Source organism: Eublepharis macularius, chromosome 5 (genome assembly GCF_028583425.1).
Source record: "Eublepharis macularius isolate TG4126 chromosome 5, MPM_Emac_v1.0, whole genome shotgun sequence".
Classification (NCBI taxonomy): domain Eukaryota; kingdom Metazoa; phylum Chordata; class Lepidosauria; order Squamata; family Eublepharidae; genus Eublepharis; species Eublepharis macularius.
Window position 1 is genome coordinate 131,180,571 of NC_072794.1, and position 16,491 is coordinate 131,197,061.

Consider the following 16,491-nt stretch of genomic DNA (forward strand, 5'->3'; position numbering starts at 1 on the left):
TTTCCACTTAGGCTGTTTTCACACATGCTTAAAGGGACAGCCCACTCACCGAACGCTGGCAGCTTTTCCTCATGAATCCAGACATCTCCGTTTGCAAAATGGTTGCAGGCCACCTGGCTTCATTTTTTTCAGTGCCTTTTTTAGGAATGCATTTCCTGTGCTCCCAGAAACAACGTGGAAAAAATGGAAGCAAAATGGCCTGCATCCATTTTGCAAACAGCGACGTCACCAGCATTGTTAGTGTGCCATTCCTTTAAGGCCATGTGGAAATGGCCTTACCCACAATATAATATAATAATAATGTCATGTGAGGCTCTATTCCCCTTGTGTTACAGAGATATAAAGCTTATCTCCACAAGGAAAAGAGCTAGAGACTTTTTTTAAAAAAAATAAAAGTGGAGAGCTTAGAGAATGTGATTGTTATAACATTATAATGATATAACAATATTCAATTGCTGGTTTTAAAAAAAAACTAGAAAAACCCTGGTGGTGGTGGTGGTGGTGGCCACTGGCTAGGAAATGGTGCAGGGAAATTTTGGGGAAGTCTGCCATGTGGAGGTTCTGTTGGTACTGGGCTTTGTTAGCAGTCTTAGCAGCAACAGGGAAACTAATATTTCCATGTGGAAAACACGCAATTTCCCCTAGTGCGCTGTTTTAAAGTAAGGGCAACCAATTACTTTTAAAAAGCTAGAATGTTTTGGAACAGGGATTCCATTAGAGCTTGTCTGAAAAGATTTGGGACCGGGGGAGGGATGGGCAGGGCGTTAGGAAGAGCTTTCCACTTAATGCTACAGTTGTGCTAAATCCTGCAGCAGTGGCATTGCAGAGCAAACATTATGGGGCAGGGGAACTCTTGCTAGGGGAGAAAAAGCTTGTTAATCCTTAAAAGAAGAAAAATGTTCACTGGAGAGCGAGAGCACATATTGAAAAATCAAAACATGAAAAATGAACTAACAAGATGAATTAACAACTTGCTGCAATATATTAGTTTGAGTCGAGGCACAACAACATAGGAGGCAGATTGCACTTACGTGAACTGGGCATTGCAGTGATTGATGTTGTTCTGCAGCAAGTCAACCCCTTTCTTGGTTTTAATTTCGTTCACTTTAATTAGATACTGGAAGAAAAACACACCAAGTGTTGACTTGCTGAGTCTAAATTTTCTTTTCAAATATTGTTTGTCTCTCTTGTGCCTTTGACAGCTAACAAATATTCTGCAGTGATTCATTCTTTCTGGTTTGTATAAAATAGTTTTCCCTCCCACAAATTATGCACTTAATTAAAGTATGGCATAAATTTTCTTTTGTAAACTACAGCTTTCACTGACTTATCAATGCATGAACTAAGTGAAAGCTGCAGACCTCTGTGAACCTTGCCAAGTAAAGACTGAATGAAATAAATGTTGTATTCAAAATATAAATAGTATTGTCGCAGATACAGGGCATTCTTCTAGTCCAGCCATCATTTTGGTTTGATTCCCTCAAATGCAGAATTAAAAAACTGAAGCTGAATGGGGGCCAGAACTGACAAATAAGTGGATCTGATTGTTGTGGGCCATATAACCAAAAAAAAAACCCCACTGTAAAGTTTGGGGGGCCCTGGGCAGAGAGCGCTTGGGGCTGCCTCCCTCCTATCACCCCCAATTAACTTCTTCTCATCCATCTGCTCACGGGCAGGTGTGGCCTTCCCCGCTGTCACACATACTTCCTTCCCCTGTGAGTAGGGTTGCCTGGTCCCCTCTGGCAACTGGTGGGAGATGGTGACAGATTCATTACCTGCTGATGATGTCACTTCTGGTGTGACCCAGAAGCAATGGCGTTGCACCAAGGCTGATTCTTTAGGAATCAAGCCAAAACATAGAGTTTTTGCTCTATTTTAAGCCAACTCTTAAGGAAAGGCCCTGATACAATGCTTTAGCTTCTGAGTCACCCCAGAAGTGACATCATCAGTTGGGGACACAGGCATGCTTGTGATCATTTCCTTGGTCTGCCTCCCAGCCTCCACCGATAACAAGCAATTTCTGGGTGGTCTGCCTTTTCCAGCTGATTGCCAGTGATCAGGAGGCAAAGGCTATAACTGCTGGATGATTGCCCACCATTGGCAGGAACCTGACAAGCCTACCTGAGAGCCCTCCTCCCACCCATGCCCCTAGCTACATGCATCAACAGCATGCCCTTTCTCTGGTGATGCTGGACAGCATGTGCAGGTGGGCCAGGTGCTGCTGCGTGGGCAAGGGAGAGAGTGGCAGTGGGCTCTGCTGGGAGGTTTGGACCTCATCAGCTGCCCAGTTTGGCAAATTCCTTTCAGTTTGCTTCCTTTCAGTTTATGTTTATTGGACGATTTTCCAAACCATATACAGAAACCATATGGAGCATGTTGTATACCATCAGGTGATATGCACATGATAGGAAGCCCATAATTAGCCACCTCTTTATAATCTGTCCACCAGAAAACACCAACAACCAGCCTTTCTGAAAAAAGAAAGGGAGAAGAAACAATGGCCCTTCCATCAACCTGTGTGGCCAATTGTTACGTGGCCCTTCCCTCCCAAACTATGTCAGTGCCCACTCCTACAGAAGGGGAGGGAGAGAGAAGAAGGTCGCTATTTCACTGAGAAACAGGTTATATATTTCTGCTGTTATCTTGGTATATTCTGTAATCTTAGAAATTTTAAAAATTCTTTTGTAGTTGTAAGCTGCATTATGAGTTCCAAACTGAGAGTGCAGGATATAAATATTTTAAATAACTGTTAATTAAATAGTCATGTGTGAAGAAACCCCATTAGTCCCCTGCCTTACCTCACACATGTTTAACTGGAACATCCTTCTCTCCTTTTCCATCTCCTCAGCAATCTCACCACCCATAACCTCAGTTCGCACCATCCCGTACTGTTTTGCCAGCTCTCGCTTTTCTTTTTCAATCTTCGTGCTCAAATAAAGAAAAGAACAATATTCATTAACTATTTATTTCACTAGAAACAGTTTCAGAATAAAGCAGCAATTAATCAGCTAACTGGAAAAGAGAGCATTGAGCCAACTTACACTTTGCTCTCGTAGTCTTTCCAAGATTTCTCAAAAGGCTTCTTAAAGTCCTGTTAAGAGACAAAGTCACTTAATTTACAGGGTCCTTGTTATGTTCTAGAGCTGCTATCCATCCAGGACTGCAGCCCAGGCGTAGCCAGAGGGCACCCCACCCTTACCCGGGGCACTTGTGTCTTTCCTCTGAATTGCTTGAAAACAGATTTTTAATTTGTGACATGGCCTTTTCCATTGAAAAAATGGAAAGCTTGTTTTTAGAACAGGAAAAATTCTGATTAAAAATTCTCCTTTAGCTACTATAACTGTAAACATGGCAGGATGTTTAAAGGAAATAAGCTGCCAATTTCTTCAGCTGTGGAGCCACTCTTAACTAATAAGACTTACCATTTGCCAGCTGGCAGTATTCCCCTGACCCCCACCCTCAAGCCCCTGTCCTTGAGCAGGAAAAAACATGGGGAGAGAGAATGTCCCCAGTTTCTATGATGAAGAAAATTAGGGGAAATTCCTAGAGTATCAGGTGGCAGTTCTGTTACCTCTTCCTGAAACTCAACCTTCTCCATGCATCACTCCACAAATCTGTGCAGGACTGATAGCCCTCTCCCTGACCCTACATCACCGATGTCTGGATCTCCATGCAAACTGGCTGGGGAAGGCCTGGACACACCTGGAAGTGTTGTAGCCCCTTGCTGGGCCATGCTGGTCATAACATACTGGACTGAGCTAGACAGATGAAAATGATTTGATATAAGGGATGATTTCCACAAGACAGAGGTCATGGAGTGGGAACACTGGAATCAACCTGTGTCCATCACAGTTATTTGTTCCTTGCATGTTCTCTTCCCCCACACATGCTGTTCTCACTCTGGATCAAAATAGTGGCAAAATGCAGAAAGCGTTCCAATTTCTGGAAGGTTTACTTGACCCATGACAGAAAATCACAGCCATGAAGCTGAGAGTTCCTTCCCTGGACTGTTTCTCAAGCCCCTTCTGCACCACACCATGGTCCTAATCTGGAGTAGGAACAATATGCTTGAGAAGAGAGAACAACACAAAGTACCATATGACTGAGTGAGCTGAGGAGTTGAGACGGAGGTCCACAGCATTTCATACTCTGTGAATTCTGTCCTGTGAAAATCAATCCATCCCTGAGATAACTTTATATAGTTAATGTATCTGAAAGAGGCTAGAATAAATTAAACCAGGGGAGCAGTTTAGAAGTTTGTTATCTTGACCAAAGAAAGAGCTGATAGATTTCCCAAGGGTATGAGATGCTACCATGAGCTGAAATGAGACAAAAAGTGAGATGAATTTAAGCAGAATTTATAATCTTCATAGCAGGACAAAATCCTGTCCAGCTTCACCAGCATCACATAAGGGAGAATTATAACTTCCTCAGTGCCTACTTACCCCTTTGAAATCTCCCTTGATCAATGACTCCAGGGGAAAATTAATGTTTTGAGATAAACTCTGCAACTAGAAAGAAGAAGGTTCAGTATACTGTTAGCATTCAGGGTTACTTCATATTGTTTCATGCTGTCTCTTCCATGAGTAGAGAAAGGTAGGGATGCACTCTGGGGGGGGGAAATCTTTTGAATTTCAGATATAGAATTCAGGGGGGAAATTTTACCATGATTGCTGATTTTGGGGTTGGACATTAGTGGTTTGGGATTCTAATCCATGGGGATTTTCAGTTTCCAGTTTTGATGGGGGATGTATTTGATGGTCTGGAGCAACTGTTTGTAAATAAAATGGTGCACAGAACATAGTTCTCCCTCTAATATAAAACTCCCTTCATTTCAAGCAGATTGAACAGACCCCCAGTGTAGGTGTCTCTCCATACAGGAACCCTTCTCTCTACTGCTTCCTATGGCAGAGAGGGATGGTGGTCAAGCAGCAGCCTAACAAGAGACTGCTGGCCAGCCACCAGCATTAATAACTGTCTGCATTCATTTCATTTTCCTATTCTTACAGTGACTTGACAGTATTTTTTTAGCTTTCTGCTGAAACTCTGTGTTTGCCTCCTTTCCTTGTTGTGGTCTGTTTACTTCCTTTCACAACATGAGGAAGGAGAGAGGGAAGGAGAACTGCAGCTCTGGCTTTATTCCCTAGAGGGTGGCTCTTTTTCAACCAAATGACACCAAAATTTCAGGGGAACTAGTGCTACCTGTCTACTAAAAAACAGCCAAGTTTCAAGTGAATTGGATCAAGAAGTCCAATTCTAGGTGCCCCCAGCCATCATACTTGCACAGGAGCCAAGGGCTCTGTCCCCACAAAGGAGAAACGGGAGAAGGAACAAGGCAGAACCTCCGTGCTGCTGGGCCCTGTGTCTGGCTTGCACCAGTTGGGAGCTTTCTTCCCCAGGCCACTTCCTGGGAAATTCAGAGAATCAAAGAAAAAAAGATGTTTGCTGCTGCTGCTGCTGCTGCTAAGCACCCAAACCCCAAAAAATGACATGGATTTTTTAGGTGGATGTATTTTTTTTTTGTAATGCCAAAGAATCCTATATTTGAATAACTGTTCTGGAAAATCAGAGTAACAACCCAAAACAGTGATTTTCATGTATATTTTAGGCTCAGGAATTCCAGAAGGCACACCCCTAGAGAAATGTTCAGGTTATCCTTTGCAGGTTGGGCTTGCTTCCCAGAAGACAGCACTGGCAATTAAGGAATATTACCAATTAACAGATTGACTAGACATGGTTGGAATGCAGAAGCCAGCTGTCCTCCACTCTGAAGGCTAGTCTGGTCAGGGCTCCTTGGGAGTAGGGCTGCTGGCTAGGTTGGCAAGGCTTGGGAGTTTGACGCAGCAGGAAGACTGGAGCTGCAGCTGGAGCCTGGAACCGGAATACAGGACTTACGCCTAGTGGCCTGGTTGATCCAGCAACACAGTTGCTGGCAGGAGCGGGAGTTCAGGAGGCTGTGCTGTGATCTGGCCAGGATCCTGTGAGGACGTTCTAAGTCTGCAGGTAAGTGATACAGTACCAGCCAGCCTTGTATACTGACTCCTTCGCGGCCTCTTTGCTTGGGCCTTTCACAGTTGCCATTCCTGTGGTGTGGGAAAAATTCTGAGGGACTATGGGCTTGGGTCCATGTTTGGCCTAGTGGTGACCTCTGGGGCAGGTGGCAAGGACTCAATTGCAGATTCTGGCAGGGTGGTCTCTGGCACCGGTAGGGCATGTTCAGTCAGTGCCTCTGCAGCATCAGGAGGACCTCCCTGAACATGCTGGATCTCCCAGTTCCCAAGCCCTGCTAGTCCTCAGGCTCATCCTCTGGGCCCTCTAAGTCGAAGTCACTGGCCTGATCTGAGGGCTGGGCAGAGGGGTCATGATGACATCAGCACACAGGCTGGCAGTGCCAGTCCCAAAGCAATATTCAGTGTACTGCTTCAAAATCCTAAGCCATCACCCAGACCAAATCTGCTGCTTTACAGTGCTTCTTACTGACACTCTTTTGTTTTCTATTGTGTAAACCATTGAAGTAAAAGCAAGTACCCTGATTAAAACCTTCTAATTCTCAACTACATGTAGTCTGTCTGTTTGAGAAGGTAAAAGCTGAGGAAACAGAGTAGGACTGCCAACTCGAGACTGGAAAATCCATGGAGATTTGGCAGGTGGAGTCTGGGGAGGACGGGGTTTGTGGATGGGAAGTATCTCAGCAGGGTATAATGCCATAGAGTCTACCCCCCAAAGCAACAATTTTCTCCAGGAAAACTGATCATGGCCATCTGGAGATCAGTTGGCCAGGAGATCTGGCCAGGCCCAGGCTGGAGATTGGCAACCCTAAAATACTGTGTTCTGTTGCGTATTAAATGCCAGAGTAATATAAATGTTCAAACATCTGCCTCATGTTTTCGAATAGTTCTACTATACTTGAATCTGCATCGGTTCCTTCCAACCCAAGTTTACTTATGTGTCTCCCTCTTTGGGCTAAGCCGCATACTATATTATTCAGTGCAAGTGCAGCCTCCTGAAGGGGCAAATAATATCCCCCCCTTCAGCTTCTGGGTCATTTTGTTCCAGAGTATGGTTAGGAAGAAAGGCAGGAGCTCCTCCACCCAAGTCATAGGTGCTGAACTGAATCAGACCCTGCTGTGCTTTTAGACAGGAGTTGCCACCAGGGACTTGCAGTTGCAGTGTGGCTACAAGTTCCTGTGGCAAATTCACGTAAAGCGTAACATGTCTTTGCATCCTCTCTTTTAGCTGTCTCAGGTCTGGACCTAGTTGGACAGCCATGAAAAATTTGGGGCAGGTCTCTGGTGGATCTGCTAATGTTAAACAGATTTTTTTTCTTGAGCAGTTCTTTTCCTTGGTCTGTGAAAATATTACAAGTAAAACATCAAGTCAGAAGACACCCAGAGGTCATCTGCTAGATCTGCTATTGCCAACCTATTCTAGCAAAGAACAGCAAATCCATAAGCTGAAAGCTGCACACAGAACAAAGAACTCCAGATCATGATGTGGTGTTTTTGACAACCTTTTTCTTTTAACCCAGGCCCATGTTTTAGACTGCCAAAGTCCACTCCAGGATTTAGTGTGGACAGGAACAGGCAGAAACGAAGTAATTGTTGTCACTGCCTCTCAACACAGAGAAAGAACCGGAATTATTAAACTGTACTCCCATCTATGCTGTGCCTTTATTCTGATGTCTAGCATGAAGGACAGACACAACACATGCCATGATGCCAGCCATACAAGGCAGCTTCAGCATCACTATGCAATAGGGGCCGTTTCCACACTACTCACCTTTAATTGGAACGCCGCGGAACGTTGCGAAAAAAACGCGGAAGATAGCGTTTTCTCGCACGAATTTTGTGCGACATTGCACAAAACTCGTGCGAGAAAACGCTATCTTCCAGGTTTTGTTCGCAACATTGGTGTTCCAATTGAAGGTGAGTAGTGTGGAAACAGCCTCGGTCCTTCTAGTCTCAGATATAGCAAGTAACCAGTCCCAGAGCATAAGTGATATCTACCCTTTTAATTACTCCATGGATTTTTTTAGTGCAACACTGTATCACCTAATCGTCTGTCTTTAACTGTTATACATTCAAAGGATCCAAACGAAGTGGGAATGGAGACTCCTTCCAGAGCCGCAGACCTCACCCCATATAGGAACCACATCGGAGTGGTTCCTGCATCCTGGGACATTCCTGGACTTAAAAACTTGTAGCATGGTGATTTAATCATGTAATAAAACTATGGAGCTAGGAACTGGACTTTTGTATTCCCCAAATTCCTCACTTGGAGTTAGGCAATTAAATGTTTTTAGACTTCCCTTTAGGACTTGAAAGAAAGTTGAACATAGGGCAATGCTCCTATTGCCGCTTTATCAGGCAGATAAAAAGTGAGACTAGTTACATACCAAACTCTTGACAGCATTTAGCAGCTCCCGTGAGAATGCAGCAAAAGTGAGAAAGGCTTCTGCCAGTTTCTCATCCTGATTGTTGCGATAGTTTCCGGAATATCTCTCCTGAGCTGCAATATGAGCATCTAACTGGCTAATGAGATCTGTAGAGAAACAATGTTGTCAGAACATTTCTGAGATTTAGATTTATTTCAGATGAAGGGAAGAGAGAATGTATCTTCAGATATCTGAAGAAGAAAGCTCTGACTCTCGAAAACTCACACCCTGAAAATCTTGTTGGTCTTTGGGGTGCCCCTGGACTCAAATCCTGCTCTTCTACTGCAGACCAACACATCTAAAACTGATACAGGACCAGGTGTTGTGCTGTTCGCTTGAGGAATTCATTTGCTCCCCAAATGCTCTGCTTTGTACAATTGTAAACAGACAGATGTTTCAAAAACAACACAGTCCCCATTGGCCTCTCATCCAAAGAAAACTAAACTTTGGACTTACGGTTTAGGGAACTGGGAGAACAAAGTGATGTGTATTTATTGCATACAATCCACTCAAAAAGATTAAACCACAAGGGAAAACCACCACTTTACTGTCCTGGTTTCCTGCAAGGATACTCCTGCCTTGCCGTAAGTGACATTTTTAGAAATGGGCCCACACAGATCTGCACACATACAAAAGCAGGGTGTGACTATTCAAGATGCAGGTCATTCAGTCAGCCGTACCTAGAGTGGCCACCACTATCAAAAGGCTCTGTAGGCGTTTGAGACTTCTATCATTTGGAGAGGACAGAGTGAAAATAACCATTCTAAGCAGCCCTTAAAGACAGTGGGATCATTTCAGGGCGTAGATCTGACAGCCCTGTAAGTATGCCCCTCCCCTTTCTGTTGTAACCAGTTGTGCTCTGACCTTGTCCGGTTGCATGTTCCGCTTTCACTGCTTTCCTCATTTTTTGCAAAACTGTTCGATCCGAGTCCAAGGCCTAAAAGCAAGAGATCCTTAGGCACACATTATACTCTTCTCTTCCCTCCATCAAAAGAAAAGATATCAACATGCAAAATGGGCATATTTAACATCAAAAATGGCAGCAACATTCAGAAACCAGCAGGAGAACATTTCAATCTACCAGAAAACTTTGCTGTTGACCCAAACTCCAACATTAAGGGAAACTACAGCATGATATTGTTGGACTGGAGATGAAGGATTTCTTGCCTATTGCAAATATTCAATTAATTTAACTAGGTGACAATGCTAACAACCATTACATCTGTCAGGTAAAAAAAAATAAAAGCAATGTGGGTATATATGTGCCGGCTACAATTCAATATCAATAGTAGTCTTTCTTGTTCTCTCGTAATGAATGAAGGCAGACTCAAAACCACGCTCTCTTTCATTGTGTGCGCGCATGCTGTGCTAGAGCTAGATGGCAAACACCCTTGAAGACAGGGATAGAATTCAATGAGATCTGATCTGAATACGCTGAAAAAGTGGGCAGATTTAAATAAGATGCAATTGAACATGGATAAGTGTCAGGTTCTCCACCTGGGTAACAAAAATGCAAAGTATGCATACTGGATGAGGGATACTCTTCTGGGTAGCAATGTATGTGAACAAGATCTTGGGATACAGGTGAATAGGAAGCTAAATATGAGCAGTTAGTGTGATTCAGCAGCAAAAAAGGTGAATGCAACCTTGGGGTGAATTAACAAAGGCGTAACATTCCAATCACCGGATGTCATTATCCCACTATATACTACATTGGTCAAGCCCCACCTGGAGTATTGTGTGCAGTTCTGGAGGCCTCATTTCAAAAAGGATGTGGGCAAATTGGAATGGGTGCAGAGGAGAGCAACCTGGATGATCAGAGGTCTGGAGACCAAGCCCTATGACTAAAACACTGAAGAACCTGTGAATGTTCAGTTTGGAGAAGAGGAGGTTGAGGGGAGACATGACTGCGCTCTTTAAGTATTTAAAGGCTGTCACTTAGGGGAGGGGAGGGAGCTGTTCCTGTTGGCAACAGAGGATAGGACTCAAAACAGTGGGTTTAAACTACAGGAGGGAAGGTGCTGACTTGACATTTGGAAAAATGTTTTCATGTTAAGAGTAGTTCAGCAGTGGAATTGGCTGCCTAGGGATGTGATGGGTTCCTCTTTGTTGGCAGTCTTCAAGGAGCAGCAAGACAAATAATTGTTGCGGATGCTTTAGGCTGTTCCTGCATTGGGCAGGAGTTGGACTAGATGGTATGTAAGACCCCTTCTAACTCTATGCTGCTATGGTATTGTATGTAACTAAAGAAAACAAAAACAAATTACAAGAGTGAAAGAATGGTGGCACAGTCTTCTATGTAGAGTTTTCTTGTTGGTATTCTCACCTTTTTTGGAGTATTTAAAGAACTAGATGACACTCTCCTGTGGATAAACAACAAACTATGACAAAATCCCATAAACTGTAATATGGCTCAAGACTGCCACCTAGAGTGTCTGGGATCTTAGGTCTCAGGGGTTTCCATTGGAATAACCCATTCATTCCCAACCAAACTTAATCCTCTTTAGACAGTTCAGACAGTTTGGACAGGAACAATTGTTCTTATGGTAGTTTAGAGCCATTACAACTACTTGATAGAAGAGACCATCATTTTGGTAATTTTCTGACTGGTAATGGTAACACTAGAGTTGACATCAGAGATGGGGCTTTATGTTGGATTAACTAAATCAGCTAGTCACTCTTAGAAAGGAGGCTAGCTTAGGCCAGACTCCATTGCCCATAAATACCTGGGGTTAAGGGGATTTTGCTTTGTCTCCATTGGAACGCCATGAAATCTGGTAACCACAGAGTAATGGGTAGGGATTGAAAACAGCTCTGTCATCTGGTTGCTCTAAAGAGCTCTGCACATAGGCTGCAGGAGATTCCTCAGAGTAACTAACATGTAACTACCAGCTAAGTCAAATTGACTGTATGGCTTTTACTTGAATGTCTGTGTGCTGTGGTACTGTGTGCTCTTCACTGTAATTTTAATTTTGTTCCTCTTTTCAACCTCTTTTGGAATTCTGCCACCCATTTCCCTCCTCTCCTTTTATAGTAAACCTTTTTGAAAATACTTTTTTGACTTTGTCTACTACAGTGTATTTCTCTTAATCTGTTCCCTGTGTGCTAGATTGTACAGATGCTACAGATGCTACATAGTTTTCTATAAGGTTTTCTTTCAGGTTTACACCCTATTTCTTTATTTGTCTACTACTGCACTAGAAGGACACCTTAGCGGGTTCTCAGAGGATCCCTGTGTGGTGGTAACTCTTCATCTAAGGGAGTTTTCCCAACAAGGAAAGGCACCTTTCCCCTTCTGTCACACAAGCCTTTTATGGTTTTTAAGAAGTAAGGGATTTCCCACATGCCTCTGGGCTACTGTTTCCCCATCAGCTACTGATCCAGTGTGCAGGGGCAAAGGGGTTTCCACACTGCAGATTTCCCTGCATTTCCCCCTGCCCCAGTCCTTCAGTGCAGCCCATTCTTTTCCAGAGAACTGTGTGATTTAAGTCAGTGATTGACATACTATTATAGCATTGCAACAGCCCATCTATTAGGTGCTCCAAATTCCCTCTTTCTTTTTTTTTAAAGTCTCCAACCCAGAGATCTTTATCCCCCTCCCTAGTCTCACTGGGTAATTCGTTTTTTCCTGCCTTTATTTGGACTCCATTTCAGTGCTGTGTCGGTGAAGACACTGGTGCTGATTCTCTTCCCCACTAGTTTCCCTGGTTTTGTATTGTCATGCTGTAGTAATAGCATTATGACATTGCCCAGTTTGTGCCCTTGTGAAGTGCAGGGAGCATGACTGCTGCCGGGTGCAATGGTATCACTTTTGGAAGTGATGTCATTGCACCTGGCATGAGTGCGCCTGTTGCTTGCTGGCCTGGGAGGGAGGTTTTTTGCCTCTTGAGCCCATTCCCTGAGCCTATCCCCCCCCCCCCCGCCAGCCAGGTGAGTGGCAGCAGGGGGGCAGAGGCTGGGAGCAGGAGATCCCCCGCCCCCACTGGGGGACCTGGCAGCCCTACTCACTACTACCCACACCCTTCCTGTATTTATTTAATAACAGGTTCGTAGTCCCCGTTTAGTGTGTGAGGTGGATTTATTTCTGGTTAGTGTGTCTGTGTTGACACAAAGGATTCATTAATTTTGTACAACAGAGCACATTACATATAAATCCAGATCCCTTCTCCTGGGTCGAACAGGGAGTATACTGGGAACTCTGGGTTCAGGAGCACACAGATGTTTATAGAACAAAACCAACAAGCTGATTCAGGTGGTAAGCATGACTTGAATTCCTTCCCTCTTCGGCCTGCTAGATGACACAATGCTGGGGCTTTGAGGTGAGATATACTTAAGTTATAGTGTTTATTTCTTCAGCTGCTTCTAAGGTAAAGACAGTAGCTAGACAGCTTGCCACCACTGCATCCAGACAGTGCTATGTCACAATTCTGTTCAAGCTGCTACATCTAACCCACTGGGAGGAAATGGGAACCTCTTGGCATCTTGCTGTGACTAATTTACAAGGCACATAGTCAATAAAATCACTTGCATCAGAGGCAACAAGGACTCCACATTATCTACAGTTGAACAGAATGTCCCTCATGCCTTCCACTTGCCCTGTTTATATAGATACTTTTCAATTAGTGCAGTCTGAGGAGGTTCTGTCTTGTCTCTCATGCTGTTCAATAGCTACATGAAGTCACTGGGGGAGATGATCCTGAGATCTTGCGCAAGGTGTCATTTTATATCAATGACATCCACCTCTCTCCCTTTTTATATAAGGTAGTAGAAATTCTAAACTAGTGTCTCAAGGTAGTAAACAAATGATTGAAGATGAACAAATTGAAACTTAATCCAGACAAGACAGGAGTGCTGTGGAATGGGACTAACATTGAGCAGAAATAGTTCTACAACTTATTCTGGATGAGGTTAAACTCTCCCTGAAAAATCAGGTATGTAATTTAGAGGTGCTTCTGGCTTTATCATTATCATTGAATAAACAGGTGGCTGAGGTGGCCAGGAGTGCCTTTGACTAGCTAGTGTTGGTTCACTATTACTATTTCTGGAAAAAGTAGAACTGGCCATAGTTACTCATGCCTTGATAATATTCAGATTGAACTATTGTAACATACCCTTTGTGGGGCTGCCCTTGAAAATGGTCTGGGAATTTCAGTTGCTTTAAAAATAGCAGCAAGAAATGTTGTTGACTAGTGCCTGTTATAACGAAAAACAGCCAGTTCTTTGCCAACTTCATTGTTTCTATTTCCAGGTCCAATTCAAGCAAGATGTTAGTCTTGATCTTTAAAACCTAAATGGCCTTACCACACAACCACTACTCACAAACACAGAGTTTTGATATAAGTAGGTGAGGTCTTCTTGAGGGGGAAAAACCATCTTAAAAATCCCAATTTGCTCCTTCATGGGAACCCGAAAAAGGTTTTCTCATCATTCTCCATCCCTCTATGTTATCTTTATGACAACCATCTCCTGATGTTATCTTTAGGTTGAGAAATTGTGACAGACCCAAGGTCACCCAATGAACTTCCATGGCAAAGCCAGAATTCAAACCTAGTTGTCCCAGGTCCTAGTCTGCCACTCTAACCATTATGCACTCCCACATTACATCGCTTTGGAAACTGCCTCCCACTTCTGCTGTTGAGTCCTTACTGCACACAACATTTCCGTTTCCGGATCTTCAAGCCTAGTTATTCACATTTCTTAATGGTTTCCTGTTTCTAACTTTAGTTTTATCTTTACAGACTTTACAAGGGAATAAGGCATTGCTGTACTTCAGGGTCTGCCAAGTTGTATTTTACAAAGTATGGTTGAGTATTTTGGCTTCCGGATTTGCCCTCATGGAGAATCCAGTATTTGGAAATTTAAGGCAAATGCACCAGATTTCAAAGGAGGAAAAGAGAAGGTGAGAAGGGCAAAAGTGGCTGGAAGTTATGGTCTGAGTGAAAATTAAATGATTAATTCAATAGCCCTGCATTTTGAAAGGGTTTTCCTTAAGAACTAGATGCACCAGCCTAGAAAGTAGCAGTAGCACAATAACTTTTATTAAGATTGCAAAGAGTTTTTCTTTAGGTTGGATGAGAAGAACAAAAAGAAAAGGGGGTGTGTGAGAGAAGATGTTTCTGGTCATAATGGGAAAGTTGAGTTCTGCAGCTTGCCATAGTGTTAAGGTGGAGTCTCAGACGGAATTAAGCTAGATAATGCTACGTGCAAAGAAGATGGGACAAAAAGCACCCCAAAATCTTTTTTTGTACAGCTTGTGAACTGCTTTTCAACTAGGCATGGGGTAATTCAGGCTGCATGACTCCTTCTCCTATTTTAAGATTATTACAAATGGTAGGGTGGTTTTTTCATCCTGTCCAGAAATATCACCCACCCACCTATTTTTTTCTTTTGTTTAATGAAAAAGATCTGATGAATTGCTTGCTATTTTATACTGCATGCATTGATTCAAACACAAGATATTAGGCTATTGTTACTTCAGCTATGATTTTATGTGAAATCACAGCAAGAGCACAGTGAGGCTGCTCATCACTCTCAAATAGTAACACCCCTTGTTTAAGTACATTTAACTTTTCCTGCAAGTCCTCTGCCAAGGCAGAATGCTGGGTACAAAGAATTGGACCACTAAGTGATAGCACAAGAGTAGGTATAAATAAAATCCTCATTTTACTTCCCAGCCATCATGCCACAACAAGATAGTAGTATATTAGGAAATGCTTTCTCAAATATGTGACCTGCTCTGGGTCCCTTCAGCCCATGAGAAGAAACCAGTCAAAATACAGAATGAATCTCTCAGCATCACTCTACATGTTACTACCTTCATGAGTTCTCCATGGAGCCAACCCAGGCTTGCACAGACACACAGAGTCTTTCTACACATTACTAAGTGCCTATGGACGCGCAAGTACAGGATTGTGTGTAGTCTTCAATTCACGTGCAGACTGTTCTTGCTCAGTGCACGTGAATGCTGCTTTCATGGGAACTTCCTTTGCATGACTGCATCTGCAAGTGATTTCAAAGGGCAAAGTGCCAATTCAACTCTGTTTTTGCTGCATGGACAAGTACTGCAGGCTCCTTTGAACTGCAAATTTGCATTTCTCTAAGGTCTGAGAAACTGTCAAGATCTGCAGTTCAATGAATGGATGAGGGGAAAACTGGGATACTTTTAGCAGTTGAGGAGGAACTGATATGAAACACATGAATGTACTCATGGGGAGCAAATTGAAGTGTGACTGGGTGAGCGAGTGCATGGAAAATTGGAGGGGGAACACGTGAAATGAGGTTCACTTGAGCATCCCTAGGTACTTAGAAACGTGTAGAGAGACTCACAGCAACTTTGGGGGATGGCTTGCATAAAAAAGGAGAGCCCAAATGGACTCAGAAAGCTGCCACCAGGGGAGGGAGAGCTCTAGCTTTTCTCCCAAGCTGCCCCCCCTCTCCCTATGCATAAAGAGTCGGGGAGAGTTTCCCATTTTGTCTGCTCCACAGGGGGGTATTTTGTGCATATGAGGCAGCAGAAATGGGAAAACTGCCTCCCTCACTGTTTTTGCACAGGGTGGGGAGAAAGCTTGGGAGAAAGTGAGGAGCTCTCCTTCCTGCATGGCAGCTTTCTAAGACCATTTGGGCTCTCCTTTTTTTATGCAAGCCATTCCCCAAAGCTGCTGTGTGCCGGTACAAGCCTGAGTTGGCTCCATGGAGAACATGTGAAGGAAGTAACATTTAGAGTGATCCTCAGAGGAATCTCCCTCCCAAATCAGACCCTTTCTTAGAGTCAGCACAGATGTTGGGACTGGAATTCCATGCATAAGAGATTCTAAGCGGATGTTTAAAAAAACCAGACACTTAAGACCCAATTCATTGAAGTGCTGTGGATAGATTTTTAAGCCCCCACACCTCATTTTTTTCTGACCTGAAACTACCCCCCCCCCCCCATTGAGCTGCTGTTTGCTCCACCGAGGCAGACTTCCATATCAATCACCTTAACACGTCATTCCTTTAGAAGGCAAACTAACACTTCCTGTCTGATCAGGCTTCCAGTTTTCATTAAGTGATGTGTGTTT

The 16,491-nt window shown here is 43.5% G+C and overlaps 1 protein-coding gene across 1 annotated transcript in view; it reads right to left on the reverse strand.

The window, feature by feature from the left end:
- The window catches only part of LOC129330610 (arf-GAP with SH3 domain, ANK repeat and PH domain-containing protein 2-like), a 58,951-nt gene that overhangs the window by 42,023 nt on the left and 437 nt on the right, over positions 1-16,491 (reverse strand). The window contains exons 2-7 of the mRNA XM_054980714.1: positions 9,299-9,371; positions 8,396-8,541; positions 4,446-4,511; positions 3,042-3,091; positions 2,799-2,928; positions 1,032-1,117 (exon numbers count right to left, since the gene is read on the reverse strand). Of these exons, the coding sequence (XP_054836689.1) occupies positions 1,032-1,117; positions 2,799-2,928; positions 3,042-3,091; positions 4,446-4,511; positions 8,396-8,541; positions 9,299-9,371 (551 nt within the window). The remainder of the gene's footprint in view (positions 1-1,031; positions 1,118-2,798; positions 2,929-3,041; positions 3,092-4,445; positions 4,512-8,395; positions 8,542-9,298; positions 9,372-16,491) is intronic.